The following is a 16,732-nucleotide window of genomic DNA, read 5'->3' on the forward strand; positions in this document are numbered from 1 at the left end:
TAACTAATTATGCAGAGCCATCGACACCATGCCTAACCCTTCTAGGGTAGGGTAGGTGCCTGAGTCCGAGCCTTTAGCTCATAAGACTGTCATTCCCATTTGCCTCCTTGAGGCGGGGATGGCAGACCAGAGAGGCCTAGCTTGTGGCTAGGCCTGGGGACAGTTGGTCCCAAAGATGAGGAGGTATTTGTCTCTCCTCCCATGGGAGACTTAGGTCTCAGACACTCCCTAAAGAGGGAGCCAAGGCTGGGCCACCACTTGGACAAGGCCCGGGCCGGGAGAATACCGGCTAATCTTTAACTAACTAATTATGCAGAGCATTTCGGGCAAATTAGGTCAGTTTTGTCCCCATGATGTGACCCACACCAGTCGACTAACATCCAGGTACTTATTTTACTGATAGGTGAACATAGACAGCAGGTATCTTAAGGAAACAAGTCTTAATGTTTCCTCCCGTACCGGGGATCGAATCACTGACACTCAGTGTATGAAGCGATAGCGTTGCCTACCAGGTTACAGGACTTTTAAGATTATTAATACTATATACATTGAGAGGCGCTAAACCCGTAACAGTCATATAGGGCCTGAGGAATGGGAGGTAATCGGACTTGATCCAAGGAAGGGAAGCTCCAATTCCTTGGATCAGGAGCCCTTCACCAGCAGGCATCATATGCGCCTCCATAATGGAGGAGTTATATTTTATTTTTATTTAGTATATGAGAAGCACGAAACCAATGTGGATTATTTAGATCAAGGAACTTTGGACCCTCGCTCCTCCGTTTGCTAGTCGCTGTTGGGTTCATGATCAATCAGGTTGTTGCTGGTAATAGGGAAATTCACAGCTGTGCCCTGGGAGGGGTTTCCGTGGCCTCCTTCACATACGCGAAAAAAACTTAAGCTTGATCTCGTATTTTGGCTGATATTTCGTCATATCATTACCATAGCAAGAAGAACACTAGGTTATGTCTTCATAGTGTTGTATTATTTTTACATTTAAAGTCACTCGGGGAGTCAGGCGATTATAAATAATTTTTGGGAGATGGCAACCATATGTTTCCGGAAAGTTAAGCTTAGGGATCAACTGTAATAATATCATCGCCAAGGAAGGGAAAAGAAGAATGAGTTATTTAGCATGTGTTGAAGCCTCTGAGAACGACTCTATAAATTGTGGTAAAAGTATTTTTTACATTATTTGTGGATTTTCCTTCCCGAATCTAGGAAAAAAAATGGAGCGCCTGTGGCCGTTCATACTGGGAGAAGTAAAGGTTTTCCTTTTGATAACCTTGACCAGCAGTAAATAGTTAGCTAGAAGTCAGAAGACTGTTGTGGGTCGCATTCTAGGGGAAACATACAAAAAATCTATAAAAAATAAACCAAACTGCTTGCATTCTTGAATTGTCCTGTGTTAGTAACCCAGACATATTCTTCAGAGTGTACTGAAGAATATGTTATGGCTGCTTTCACTCATCACTTAGATTACTAAAGTAAATCTATAATTGTGTATAGTCTATAGTGTGATAATCTTTATCTCCCCCATAGGTTTAGCGCTTCCCCATGAATATAATAACCCGAGATTACCAAATCCATTTATTTCTCATGGTTAACTAGAACAACTTTATTGATTTACCCTAAGTTAAACTTCATATGCTATATAAGTGAACTTATAACACCCGTATGTCCTCAAATATCATTGTAATTTTTTGACATTAAACTTACAATAAGCAAGAAAAAAAAAAGCATAAAACCATAGTATATACTGGGAGAAGTAAGAGCAGCTTGGCAGATGTGAAGGAGGTGCAGCTGTCAGCTGATAGGGTTGTCAACAAGAAGACCTCAGCATCATACGTCTCATCTTGTCTTCCCTTGTCCTGCAGTCTACCATAAGATTTTCCTGCAGTTGTCTTCTGCGGCTGCTGCTGCTGAGACGACAGAAGGGAGAGAAACATTGAGGAATCCCTGTCAATGGCTGCGCCGGCATTTGACAAGCTGCCCCTGGAGAGTGCCTTGGAAGACTCCCCGCAGGTAAGTGACGCTCGTGTTAGTTCCTGCTGGGCCCTTCAGGGTAAGGTGTGCCTCCATGCTGGGTGTAAGCTCTTTATCCGAGGCATTGGAGTTACCTTTAATTTGGATCAAACCTTATTATCTCCCGTTTCTTAAGTACTATGACTCCCAGTTGCAGCAAGTCCCATTGTTTGTCTTTATTGACTTATTCTAGATTAAATTTTATGTTCTCATTTTTTGACTTTATTGAATTATTCCAGATTAAATTTTATATTATGTAATTTGGCTAAGGTTTGTGACTACTGCTTAGTGAAAAATGACAGGATGGGTAATGAGAAACTTCAAAACGAGGGATGCCAAGCCCATGATGACACTCTTCAGGTCACTTGTTCTATCTAGGCTGGAATATTGCTGCACACTAACAGCACCTTTCAAGGGAGGTGAAATTGCTGACCTAGAAAATGTACAGAGAACCTTCACGGCGCGCATAACGGAGATAAAACACCTCAATTACTGGGAGCGCTTGAGGTTCCTAAACCTGTACTCCCTGGAATGCAGGCGGGAGAGATACATGATTATATACACCTGGAATATCCTAGAGGGACTAGTACCGAACTTGCACACAAAAATCACTCACTACGAAAGCAAAAGACTTGGCAGACGATGCAACATCCCCCCAATGAAAAGCAGGGGTGTCACTAGCACGTTAAGAGACCATACAATAAGTGTCAGGGGCCCAAGACTGTTCAACTGCCTCCCAGCATACATAAGGGGGATTACCAACAGACCCCTGGCAGTCTTCAAGCTGGCACTGGACAAGCACCTAAAGTCGGTTCCTGATCAGCCGGGCTGTGGCTTGTACGTTGGTTTGCGTGCAGCCAGCAGTAACAGCCTGGTTGATCAGGCTCTGATCCACCAGGAGGCCTGGTCACAGACCGGGCCGCGGGGGCATTGACCCCCAGAACTCTCTCTCCAGGTAAACTCCAGGTAAACATTCAATCTATATACATCAAGGAGTTAGTATTTCTTCTGCAAATTGTTGTTTTAGGGAATATTACCGAAAACAGTGCATTTATTTTGGTCACACAGCATGTCTGAGCCAATCAAGGTCTAATATTGAATCATGTCACATGTACAGAGAACCTTCATCGCACTCATAACTGCGATAAACCACCTCAGTTACTGGGAACACTTAAAGTTCCTTAACCTGTACTCCCTAAAATGCAGGAGAGAGAGTTACTTGTCCCCCCAATGAAAAGCAGGGTTCCCACTAGCACAATAAGAGACAACACAGTAAGTGTCAGGGGCCCAAGATTGTTCAACTGCCTCCCAGCATACATCAGGGAGATTACCAATAGACCCCTGGCTGTCTTCAGGCAGGCACTGGATAGGCACCTAAAGTCAGTACCTGACCAGCCGGGCTGTGGTTTATACATTGGATTATGTGTGGCCAGCAGTAACAGCCCGGTTGATCAGGCCCTGATCCACCGTGAGCCCTGGTCACAGACCGGGCAGCGGGGGTGTTGACCTGCGGAACTCTCTCCAGGTATGCTCTTGGTATGCCTGGCTGAATATATACAAAGATGCAAGTCTAACAAACCATGCCACGGGTGGGGTTTGAACCCGTGGTCAGAGAGTCTCAAAACTCCAGACTGGAGTAAGGTTAAGTTATTTTAGTTGGGTTAGGTGGGTTGTATAAGATTACTTTGTTTTTTTTTTTGCATCTGCACAACAAAAAAATATCTCGGCTATAAAATTAAATTTTAATTAATGGCTGAAATCTGTCGAGTAGTACTAGTCATCTACTTTTACCAAAATGTCAACCAATGCATAAAATGTAAATAAAATAATTCTTATCCCTACATGTTGAGCTCTTCCAATGAATATAACAAATGACTAGTTAGTTATTTAAGTTATACCTGGAGAGTTTACCTGGAGAGAGTTCCGGGGGTCAACGCCCCCGCGGCCCGGTCTGAGACCAGGCCTCCTGGTGGATCAGAGCCTGATCAACCAGGCTGTTGCTGCTGGCTGCACGCAAACCAACATACGAGCCACAGCCCGGCTGATCCGGAACTGACTTTAGGTGCTTGTCCAGTGCCAGCTTGAAGACTGCCAGGGGTCTGTTGGTAATCCCCCTTATGTGTGCTGGGAGGCAGTTGAACAGTCTCGGGCCCCTGACACTTATTGTATGGTCTCTTAACGTGCTAGTGACACCCCTGCTTTTCATTGGGGGGATGGTGCATCGTCTGCCAAGTCTTTTGCTTTCGTAGTGGGTGATTTTCGTGTGCAAGTTCGGTACTAGTCCCTCTAGGATTTTCCAGGTGTATATAATCATGTATCTCTCCCTCCTGCGTTCCAGGGAATACAGGTTTAGGAACCTCAAGCGCTCCCAATAATTGAGGTGTTTTATCTCCGTTATGCGCGCCGTGAAAGTTCTCTGTACATTTTCTAGGTTGGCAATTTCACCTGCCTTGAAAGGTGCTGTTAGTGTGCAGCAATATTCCAGCCTAGATAGAACAAGTGACCTGAAGAGTGTCATCATGGGCTTGGCCTCCCTAGTTTTGAAGGTTCTCATTATCCATCCTGTCATTTTTCTAGCAGATGCGATTGATACAATGTTATGGTCCTTGAAGGTGAGATCCTCCGACATGATCACTCCCAGGTCTTTGACGTTGGTGTTTCGCTCTATTTTGTGGCCAGAATTTGTTTTGTACTCTGATGAAGATTTAATTTCCTCATGTTTACCATATCTGAGTAATTGAAATTTCTCATCGTTGAACTTCATATTGTTTTCTGCAGCCCACTGAAAGATTTGGTTGATGTCTGCCTGGAGCTTTGCAGTGTCTGCAATGGAAGACACTGTCATGCAGATTCGGGTGTCATCTGCAAAGGAAGACACGGTGCTGTGGCTGACATCCTTGTCTATGTCGGATATAAGGATGAGGAACAAGATGGGAGCGAGTACTGTGCCTTGTGGAACAGAGCTTTTCACCGTAGCTGCCTCGGACTTTACTCTGTTGACGACTACTCTCTGTGTTCTGTTAGTGAGGAAATTATAGATCCATCGACCGACTTTTCCTGTTATTCTTTTAGCACGCATTTTGTGCGCTATTACGCCATGGTCACACTTGTCGAAGGCTTTTGCAAAGTCTGTATATATTACATCTGCATTCTTTTTGTCTTCTAGTGCATTTAGGACCTTGTCGTAGTGGTCCAATAGTTGAGACAGACAGGAGCGACCTGTTCTAAACCCATGTTGCCCTGGGTTGTGTAACTGATGGGTTTCTAGATGGGTGGTGATCCTGCTTCTTAGGACCCTTTCAAAGATTTTTATGATATGGGATGTTAGTGCTATTGGTCTGTAGTTCTTTGCTGTTGCTTTACTGCCCCCTTTGTGGAGTGGGGCTATGTCTGTTGTTTTTAGTAACTGTGGGACGACCCCCGTGTCCATGCTCCCTCTCCATAGGATGGAAAAGGCTCGTGATAGGGGCTTCTTGCAGTTCTTGATGAACACAGAGTTCCATGAGTCTGGCCCTGGTAATACCTTTGATATACCTTTGAAGAATTTCGAGTCTCACTACTCTCGGAGCCCGGCCATGGGCCAGGCTCATCTGGTGCTTGCCTGGTCAACCAAGCTGTTGGTGCTGGAGGCCTGCTGCTCCGCATATCCATCACAGCTTGAGTGATCTGGCACCTGGTGAAGATACTTGTCCAATTTTCCCTTGTGATGATATGACAACACATGTAAGTTATTTTTATTTAGAATTCAGTAAGCATTTATTCCATATATATTGTATATGCAGCAGTTATTTTACATATACATTATTATATTCATTGGGAAGTGCTAAATCTACTGGGTTCATACAGTGCCTGGGAAATGGGATGTAATCAGGTTTGATCCAAGAAAGGGGGGATGGGATATAGCTCCAGTCCCTTGGATCAAGAGACCTTTGTTAGTATCAATATAACCCCTTGTGCCTTTTGTCTGTATATCCCCCATAGTCATGTGTGCATTAACATCCTAAGTTATCTAATGTTTATTTTTTTATCAGATCTTTATTCTCTTTATTTTTACATGAAGAAATAACATCGTTGCATTTTGTTGCAAACTCTTGCCCATGTCAAGGTACTGTACAGGTAATCAAGAGGGTACATAGAAATTTTTTTAATATTGAGAAAGGATGCATGCTGTTGATTTTAAGATATATAATAATGCTGGACACTATATGTGCAGTATAGAAACTACATATATGTATAGGAAAAAATAAAGTAGCTAGCACTCTATGTAAAGAATGCTTAGGGCATGAGTATTCTATTCTACTATTTTGTATGTAGATTGGGTAAATTAGATAGGCAGCACATTACTGTAGTGGTAGTGTGACAATTGAAACACTGTTGGAGCAGTTCCCATATGAATTTTTTTTAGGCATGGATTATAACTTAAAGTACAATGCAGTATTTTGTTTTTGAAAACTAGGTGCGCTCCCTGGTAGGGGTGGCGAGTGAAGATGCTCGAGCTCTACGAGATTATGTCACAATCTTACACCAACTCTCATCCAAGCTGGTGGCTGCCCATAATCAGCTTACATCAGCATATCAAGATTTGGCCAAACATTTGAAAGCATACAAGTCGGTTGTAAGTTTTGGTTTTTGTTCAAGCACAGTGCTCTGTACATTTATCCTTTTCCTTGTTCAATTTGTATGGTACTAAGTACACTGTCTGTGTGTGCTTAATTCTTAAGATGTGTAATTCTACAAATAGTTTTATTATGGAATACATTAAAACACCAAGTTCTTGAATGGCTTTCTGTTATAGTTTTAGCTTTGATTAATTATTTGATATAATTTATAGGTAAGCATGCTAATTTGTAATTGTTTTTACACAAATTCAGAGCCATTAGCTTACTGGGTAGCTCATGAATTTCTTATGTTCCATCACACTTCTAAAATTACAAGTTTTTCTTTGTTCATTAAGAGTTTTTATTAAAAAATGTTATGATTCATGTTTTGATATATCAGATAAATACTGAGGATAATGGTACAGTGCTAATATTATTAACTATTTTAGTTTTTATTCTTTTTCAGAAATTTGCAGTAGACAATGACAATGAAGGTGTGGTGTCCTCAACACTTGAGAAGTTCGCTTCACATATTTCAGAGGTAAGATGATTATAAAGCTATCAAATCAGACAGAGATATGAACTATAATTGAGGGAAAATTATTATCTTTTTAACTAAGGTAGGTGCTTAAAAACATTTAATAAAAATGGATCTAATTGCAGCCTCTCCTCACTTAACGACAGATTTCTGTTCCTAAGACCATGCCATTAAATGAATTCGTCGCTAAGTGAGGAGCATACCATAATGGTAGTGAGTTTGTGTCAACCATCTTTGATATTGTTTTAATGTCACTTTTGCACCATTTATAACATTTCTGGTATATTTTTAAATGTTTATACAGTAGTGTACTGTATATTGAAATAAATGGAATAGAAGAAATCAGCTCTAATATACATTATTTAGGTATGAATACTGGTCAGAGAGCTCGTCGTAAGTCCAAGGCGTCAGTAAACAAGCACATCGCTAAGTGAGGAGAGGCTGTACTTTTGAAATGGAAGTGAGGGCAATAGAAGGATTGGAGCAGTCACTCATCTTCAGGACAGCTTGAACCAGAATGTTACCAAGAAAAGAGAATAATTTTAGAGGGTAGACAACAGTGAAACTTATGAGCTGACATGAATACAAACTCCAAGGAGCATTTTCTTAAGACAGTAATTCTCTCCATCTTGACATAAGTTTTCCTGATTTAAATAAAACTGTGTATAGAGTAAAAGGCAAGGCCAGTAGCTGAAATTTGAACCCCCCCCCCCCAAACCAGAAATAAGTGAGTACTATATGTCAACTTAAGAGTGTACAGTATGTACATTAAACCCTCGATATGATGGACCTCGATATAATGGACTTTAAAATAATGGGCAAAATCTGTTGTGTAAAATGAAATTTTAATTCCTTTAATGTCATTGTTTATTGCAATGTAACTAAATTTTGTATAACAATATGCCATTTTTAACATAACACTGATTTAATGGACACTTGGATAACCCCCTATTATTCTATTATATCAAGGGTTTACTGTACTACATGTATAATGAAAAGTGTGTGAATTATATATTTTGTATGATATTATTTATTGTATTTATTTATTATTATTTACATAATTGTTTGCTTAATTGGCACTACTGACCAATGTTTTCTGGATGTTTACTGATGCTTTATCTTTGTGAATCAACTTAATTGAGACTTAAGAAGTAAATCTTTGGATTCATGTTTATGTGTAGGCATTAGTACAAACTGTTTTGGGTAGCCAAGATGGTAAATCCTTATATATTTCAACTCTAGCATAATATGAATTACATATTCAGTTTTTAAACAAATCTGTGATTTCCTTCATAGAAGTATTTTATTACAATTAAGACTAGTTTATATTGCATGTTTTACATATTGATTTTTGAAATCACTTATTTGTTAATCAGTACCCTCATGAAAACCTCATATTTTAATTTTCCCATTTTTCTTGTATATTTTCTATTAACAGTGATTAAGGGTCCTAAGATAAACTTTTGTGTTATTGTGTATTTTAATTTTCTATAAGTAGCTCTGATGTTTGCAGATGAGCTCATGGGAGCATATAGTAGCAACACAGATTGCTGATGGGTCAGTGTATCCACTCTCAAGATTCATTGATACAGAATTACATGAGATGGACACCATGGCAACACTTTATCAGGCAAGTGTTATAAATATAGTGCCACTGTATGTTTTGCAAGTGCACAGGAAAGCATCACTTGCTCGACATTTAAGGTACTTTACTCCAGTAGTGGTTCACATTGTAAATACCTTCATTGTTACATTATATTTTTCATAAGGTACTATAATATGTTAGCAAATAATTTGATCTGAAGTTGTGCCTTGTAATTCTTTCTTAACCATACCACGGGTGGGATTGAATCCCCGGTCAGAGAGTCTTTCTTTCTTTTCTGTTAATGCAGTTTTGACAAATGATCATGCTTCAGTCTTAATTTTTTTACGTTTTGAAGTTAAAAATTTAATTAATTAAAGATAAGGGATGTTCACAAGAGTTCACACTACCAAATACATCCAGGTTACACACATCAACTTGAGAATGCTACTTTATCTATCTATCACCTTGCTTCATATACCAGAATGGCACTGCATATTTAAATAATATTCTATTCTTTTTTAAGCACTGACCATCTCCCACTGAGTAAGGGTGAGCCCCCCCCCAAAAAAAAAAAACAAAAAACAGAATACTCATTCATCATCATACAGAAAGTGTGCAGAAACATCGCACTTCAAATCACTCCTCCAAACTGCAATATCTCAACCCCTCCTGCAGAGTATAAGCACTGTACTTCCCACCTCCAGGACTCGAGTCTGGATAACCAGTTTTTCGGAATCCCTTCACAAGTTATACCTTGCTCGTATTTTAACATCTCGCCAAGTCCCAAAAACCATTTGCATCCACTCTTATCAAACACTCACACATGCACCCTACTAAATTCCTCTTCCAACTTTTGTAATATCTCTTCAGAATATCCCAAAAGAATTATATCATCAGCAAAGAGAAATTGTGATAACTCCTACTTTGTTTCAAATTATTATGTTTTAATGTTTCACCCTTTTCAACACTCTTGCATTCACTTCTTTTATAACCACTTCTATAAATATGTTAAAAACTATGGTGACAACACACACTATTGTCTAAGGCCTACTTATATTGGAAAATAGTTCCCCGACTCTTTGTATTCTGACCTGTGCTTTACTCTGTGTTAAATCTCATTACTGCATATAGTAACCTACTCCTTATATGCCATATCTGCCATTGTGCTTAACTGTCCACCCTGTCATATGCTTTTTCTTAGTCCAGTGTGACCAGCAGTGCCATACCTTTATCTAGGTATTGTTTTCTTATATGTTTCACTGTAAATATTGGTTTGCACATCCCCAGCTCTTCCTGAATCCTTCTTGTTTCTCTGCATTTCAACTTAGTCTTACCCATAACTCTCAAAAATAATTGCACCACATACTTTATTATGTAATCTATATTTTCATAATTTTTGCAGTGTAATACTTGTGGTGATTCTGAAAGTAACATATATACTGCAAGTAGCAGTTATACCAGGGACAGCCTCAAATAAGGTTTAGGCAACTTTTTATTTGTTTATTATAAAATACCCAGTAGTTACTTTCTCTCTGAATTTTATTACTCATGTGAAATTAATATTTTTTTTACAGAATGCAGGCTTGGACTTAGAGAGGGCAGTCACACGGTATAGTCGATGCCGTCGACGAGATCCTGAACAGGAGTACAGAGAATCCAACGAGGAAGTGTATGTGTCCAAAAAAAAATTCCATCAGGTAATGGATTTCCTACATGCATTTAGTTTTGAAAAATGGTTAGTTATTTTTGTGATAATTTTTTTTTTTTTTTCAGGCACAGAATAACAAAATACAATTCAGTATGTATCAAGATTTTTTTACATGTATATTTGTACTTAAAAAAAAGCCATTTTTATGAAGTGAGATTTACTGACCGCTTGCTGTTATAACCTATTTTGAAGTAGGGTTATCAACTACTTGTATCAGGCACAAGAATTGTAAAAATGGTGAGACTTTCACAGAATTTTATGTCTTCAGTTCTTTTCTATATATTTTTTTTTTTGTTCTCTTTAGAGGTGAATTTTAGAGTTTTGCCTTATAAAAGAGTAAAAAAAAATATTTTATATCGGAGACTTGTTCAGTGTAGGCTGTGTATATCAGTTTCAGTTAGTTTCAATTAAAGTCTGTCACAAATGTGAGCAAAACACCTTTACAATATATTGCTTAGATAACACACCTTACATTATTTTATTGAAGTAAATAGAATCATAAATTGTCCAGTTGTGAGTGTGGAGGAATGTGAGCAAAACACCTTTTTATTTTTTTTTTTTTATTGAAGTAAATATCATTTCATTTTCAGTAAAAAAACATCTATATGTCTTAGTGAAGGAAATTGTCATATTTCAGAGATGACAATTTCTGACATAAGTTTCTCCAGCTGTAGTATGTACATTATATGAGTATTATACTATTTTTTTTTTTTTTTGCAGATGGCCCTTCATTACTACTCCAAACTCAATTTACTGCAGTACTCTCGTAAGGCTGCCTTGCTTGAGCCCATGTTAGGGCTTTTGGTAGCTACACGAGCACATTACAACATGGGACGTGACACACTAGCTGCTTCTGATGTAGAGGATTTCCTTGCTAATATTTCTGTATGTGTCAAGAGGTGAGTTTCATTTTTCCTCTTCTGTGATATGGTGGACTGATTTTTTAGGTTTTACATCTCACGTTAATAAATTAGATGTAGATGAATGAAGGAAAAACAATGAGAGAACATTTTAGGATTTGACAGTCTTAACCTTGTACTTCATAACATATAATACAAATCTTTCATAATTTACATATCTGTTAGAGGAAACAACTGAATAATCTTGTACAGTAGGGCCCCGCTTTATGGCGTTCCACAAATACGGCGATTTCAAATTATGACCAAAATTTGCTATACGGCAAGCAGTCTTTCAAATATGGCAAGCCCCACCCGGTTTGTTTACATTCTTCATGAGCACATCTATTTTTTTTCAGAATTTTTCCAGAATTTCAAGTGTTTTAAAGTTATTGCATACTTTATATATACTCTAATAATTATACTTACGTGTACCTTTTTTTTTCTTTTTTCAACAAGTTGGCCATCTCCCACCGAGGCAGGGTGACCCAAAAAGAAAGAAAATCCCCAAAAAGAAAATACTTTCATCATCATTCAACACTTTCACCTCATTCACACATAATCACTGTTTTTGCAGAGGTGCCCCGAATACAACAGTTTAGAAGTATATACGTATAAAAATACACAATATATCCCTCCAAACTGCCAATATCCCAAACCCCTCCTTTAGAGTGCAGGCATTGTACTTCCCATTTCCAGTACTCAAGTCTGGTTGTATAAAATAACTGGTTTCCCTGAATCCCTTCACTAAATATTACCCTGCTCACACTCTTAACAGCTCGTCAGGTCCCAAATACCATTCGTCTCTATTCACTCCTATCTAACACGGTCACGCACGCTTGCTGGAAGTCCAAACCCCTCGCCCACAACACCTCCTTTACCCCCTTCCTCCAACCTTTTCAAGGACGACCCCCTACCCTGCCTTTCTTCCCCTACAGATTTATATGCTCTCCATGTCATTCTTCTTTGATCCATTCTCTCTAAATGACCAAACCACCTCAAACCCTCTTCAGCCCTTTGACTAATACTTTTATTAACTCCACACCTTCTCCTAATTTCCACACTCCGAATTTTCTGCATAATATTTACACCACACATTGCCCTTAGGCAGGACATCTCCACTGCCTCCAACCGCCTCCTCGCTGCAGCATTTACAACCCAAGCTTCACACCCATGTAAGAGTGTTGGTACTACTATACTTTCATACATTCCCTTCTTTGCCTCCATAGATAACATTTTTTGCCTCCACATATACCTCAGTGCACTACTCACCTTTTTTCCTTCATCAATTCTATGATTAACCTCATCCTTCATAAATCCATCCGCTGACACGTCAACTCCCAAATAGTATCTGAAAACATTCCCTTCTTCCAAACTCCTCCTCACCAATATGATATCCAATTTTTCTTTATCTAAATCATTTGATACCCTCATCACCTTACTCTTTTCTATGTTCACTTTCAACTTTCTACCGTTACATACACTCCCAAATTCGTCCACTAACCTTTGCAATTTTTCTTTAGAATCTCCCATAAGCACAGTATCATCAGCAAAAAAGTAACTGTGTCACTTCCCATTTTGTATTTAATTCCCCATAATTTAATCCCACCCCTCTCCCGTACCTGTACCTAAATATACTTATTCACTGTGCTGGCATGCAGGTACACATTAAAATCAATAAGAGTCTCTCTACTCAACACCATATAATAATCTCTTGGGCGCTAAAATGCCGTATATTACATTACTATAAACATTTCCATTAATCCATCTATGATATTTTTCAAAATTATATGATAAACAGGCTGCATAACATATAAACATGATACACCCACAGTATAAAAATTGACATGAATATGAGATTTGTTTACAGACTGGTTGGGAAGATTGTGAGAAGAATTACGTTTTCTCTAGTCAAACACCAGTTACTTAACTGTAGAAAAATATTCCTTTCATATGCCTTCTATCTATAGCTATTCATGACCCTTGTGGGTTTAGTGCTTCTTTTTTATTATGATTATAATAATTTGTAATAATAAGTGAAACAAAGCTGAAGGGGGTGGGAAAGTTTCAATGGAGAGGAATAAATGGGATTAGGTCAGGGGTTTCAAATAGAGTTAGAGCTAAAGAAGGAGTAGCAATAATGTTGAAGGATAAGCTATGGCAGGAAAAGAGGAACTACAAATGTATAAATTCAAGGATTATGTGGAGTAAAATAAAGATTGGATGTGAAAAGTGGGTTATAGTAAGCGTGTATGCACCTGGAGAAGAGAGAAGTGTAGAGGAGAGAGAGAGATTCTGGGAAATGTTGAGTGAATGCGTGGGGAGTTTTGAATCAAGTGTGAGAGTAATGGTGGTTGGGGATTTCAATGCTAAAGTGGGTAAAAATGTTATAGAGGGAGTAGTAGGTAAATTTGGGATGCCAGGGGTAAATGTAAATGGGGAGCCTTTAATTGAGCTATGTGTAGAAAGAAATTTGGTAATAAGTAATACATATTTTATGAAAAAGAAGATAAATAAATATACAAGGTATGATGTAGCATGTAATGAAAGTAGTTTGTTAGATTATGTATTGGTGGATAAAAGGTTGATGGGTAGGCTCCAGGATGTACATGTTTATAGAGGGGCAACTGATATATCGGATCATTATTTAGTTGTAGCTACAGTTAGAGTAAGAGGTAGATGGGAAAAGAGGAAGGTGGCAACAACAAGTAAGAGGGAGGTGAAAGTGTATAAACTAAGGGAGGAGGAAGTTCGGGCGAGATATAAGCGACTATTGGCAGAAAGGTGGGCTAGTGCAAAGATGAGTAGTGGGGGGGTTGAAGAGGGTTGGAATAGTTTTAAAAATGCAGTATTAGAATGTGGGGCAGAAGTTTGTGGTTATAGGAGGGTGGGGGCAGGAGGAAAGAGGAGTGATTGGTGGAATGATGAAGTAAAGGGTGTGATAAAAGAGAAAAAGGTAGCTTACGAGAGGTTTTTACAAAGCAGAAGTGTTATAAGAAGAGCAGAGTATATGGAGAGTAAAAGAAAGGTGAAGAGAGTGGTGAGAGAGTGCAAAAGGAGAGCAAATGAAAGAGTGGGAGAGGCACTGTCAAGAAATTTTAATGAAAATAAGAAAAAATTTTGGAGCGAGTTAAACAAGTTAAGAAAGCCTAGGGAAAGTATGGTTTTGTCAGTTAAAAACAGAGTAGGGGAGTTAGTAGATGGGGAGATGGAGGTACATGTATTAGGTAGATGGCGAGAATATTTTGAGGAACTTTTAAATGTTGAGGAAGAAAGGGAGGCGGTAATTTCATGCACTGGCCAGGGAGGTATACCATCTTTTAGGAGTGAAGAAGAGCATTATGTAAGTGTGGTGGAGGTACGTGAGGCATTACGTAGAATGAAAGGGGGTAAAGCAGCTGGAACTGATGGGATCAAAAGGGGACAAAAGAGATTGTAAAAATTATAGAGGAATAAGTTTACTGAGTATACCAGGAAAAGTATACGGTAGGGTTATAATTGAAAGAATTAGAGGTAAGACAGAATGTAGGATTGCGGATGAGCAGGGAGGCTTCAGAGTGGGTAGGGGATGTGTAGATCAAGTGTTTACATTGAAGCATGTATGTGAACAGTATTTAGATAAAGGTAGGGAAGTTTTTATTGCATTTATGGATTTAGAAAAGGCATATGATAGAGTGGATAGAGGAGCAATGTGGCAGATGTTGCAAGTATATGGAATAGGTGGTAAGTTACTAAATGCTGTAAAGAGCTTTTATGAGGATAGTGAGGCTCAGGTTAGGGTGTGTAGAAGAGAGGGAGAATACTTCCCGGTAAAAGTAGGTCTTAGACAGGGATGTGTAATGTCACCATGGTTGTTTAATATATTTATAGATGGGGTTGTAAAAGAAGTAAATGCTAGGGTGTTTGGGAGAGGGGTGGGATTAAATTATGGGGAATTAAATTCAAAATGGGAATTGACACTCTTACTTTTTGCTGATGATACTGTGCTTATGGGAGATTCTAAAGAAAAATTGCAAAGGTTAGTGGATGAGTTTGAGAATGTGTGTAAAGGTAGAAAGTTGAAAGTGAACATAGAAAAGAGCAAGGTGATGAGGGTATCAAATGATTTAGATAAAGAAAAATTGGATATCAAATTGGAGAGGAGGAGTATGGAAGAAGTGAATGTTTTCAGATACTTGGGAGTTGACGTGTCGGCGGATGGATTTATGAAGGATGAGGTTAATCATAGAATTGATGAGGGGAAAAAAGGTGAGTGGTGCGTTGAGGTATATGTGGAGTCAAAAAACGTTATCTATGGAGGCAAAGAAGGGAATGTATGAAAGTATAGTAGTACCAACACTCTTATATGGATGTGAAGCTTGGGTGGTAAATGCAGCAGCGAGGAGACGGTTGGAGGCAGTGGAGATGTCCTGTCTAAGGGCAATGTGTGGTGTAAATATTATGCAGAAAATTCGGAGTGTGGAAATTAGGAGAAGGTGTGGAGTTAATAAAAGCATTAGTCAGAGGGCAGAAGAGGGGTTGTTGAGGTGGTTTGGTCATTTAGAGAGAATGGATCAAAGTAGAATGACATGGAAAGCATATAAATCTATAGGGGAAGGAAGGAGGGGTAGGGGTCGTCCTCAAAAGGGTTGGAAAGAGGGGGTAAAGGAGGTTTTGTGGGCTAGGGGCTTGGATTTCCAGCAAGCGTGCATGAGCGTGTTAGATAGGAGTGAATGGAGGCGAATGATACTTGGGACCTGACGATCTGTTGGAGTGTGAGCAGGGTAATATTTAGTGAAGGGATTCAGGGAAACCAGTTATTTTCATATAGTCGGACTTGAGTCCTGGAAATGGGAAGTACAATGCCTGCACTTTAAAGGAGGGGTTTGGGATATTGGCAGTTTGGAGGGATATGTTGTGTATGTTTATACGTATATGCTTCTAAACTGTTGTATTCTGAGCACCTCTGCAAAAGCAGTGATAATGTGTGAGTGTGGTGAAAGTGTTGAATGATGATGAAAGTATTTTCTTTTTGGGATTTTCTTTCTTTTTTGGGTCACCCTGCCTCGGTGGGAGACGGCCGACTTGTTGAAAAAAAAAAATAACAAATAATAATAACTTGTAATAATAATAATTTGTAATACAGTAATAACTTTTTAAAAATAATAATTTGTAATAATAATAATAATCACTCTTAAGTAAGTTTATTCAGGTATACACAAATACAGTTATGTACTTGTACATAGATTATCATACATAGCAGCATATGTGTTGGGAACCTAGGATAGCCCAACAAAGTCAGAGAGCGAGATGCATTAAATGTCGTATAAAATGTTAATATAGACATTTTGCTTAATTCATCTACGATATTTTTTCAAAATTATATAATAAACATGTTACGTAACA

At 38.7% G+C, this 16,732-nt stretch overlaps 1 protein-coding gene across 2 annotated transcripts in view; it reads left to right on the plus strand.

The window, feature by feature from the left end:
- Nucleotides 1-1,778: 1,778 nt before the first annotated feature.
- LOC128684543 (DCC-interacting protein 13-alpha) overlaps nt 1,779-16,732 on the plus strand; it is a 66,088-nt gene continuing 51,134 nt past the window's right edge. For both annotated transcript variants that reach the window (XM_053770795.2, XM_053770796.2), the window contains exons 1-6: nt 1,779-2,022; nt 6,479-6,637; nt 7,087-7,161; nt 8,672-8,788; nt 10,318-10,440; nt 11,172-11,350. In XM_053770795.2, coding sequence (XP_053626770.1) covers nt 1,963-2,022; nt 6,479-6,637; nt 7,087-7,161; nt 8,672-8,788; nt 10,318-10,440; nt 11,172-11,350 — 713 coding nt within the window. In that variant the 5' untranslated portion in view covers nt 1,779-1,962. The remainder of the gene's footprint in view (nt 2,023-6,478; nt 6,638-7,086; nt 7,162-8,671; nt 8,789-10,317; nt 10,441-11,171; nt 11,351-16,732) is intronic.

The sequence above is a fragment of the Cherax quadricarinatus genome, chromosome 4, assembly GCF_038502225.1.
Source record: "Cherax quadricarinatus isolate ZL_2023a chromosome 4, ASM3850222v1, whole genome shotgun sequence".
NCBI classification, from domain to species: domain Eukaryota; kingdom Metazoa; phylum Arthropoda; class Malacostraca; order Decapoda; family Parastacidae; genus Cherax; species Cherax quadricarinatus.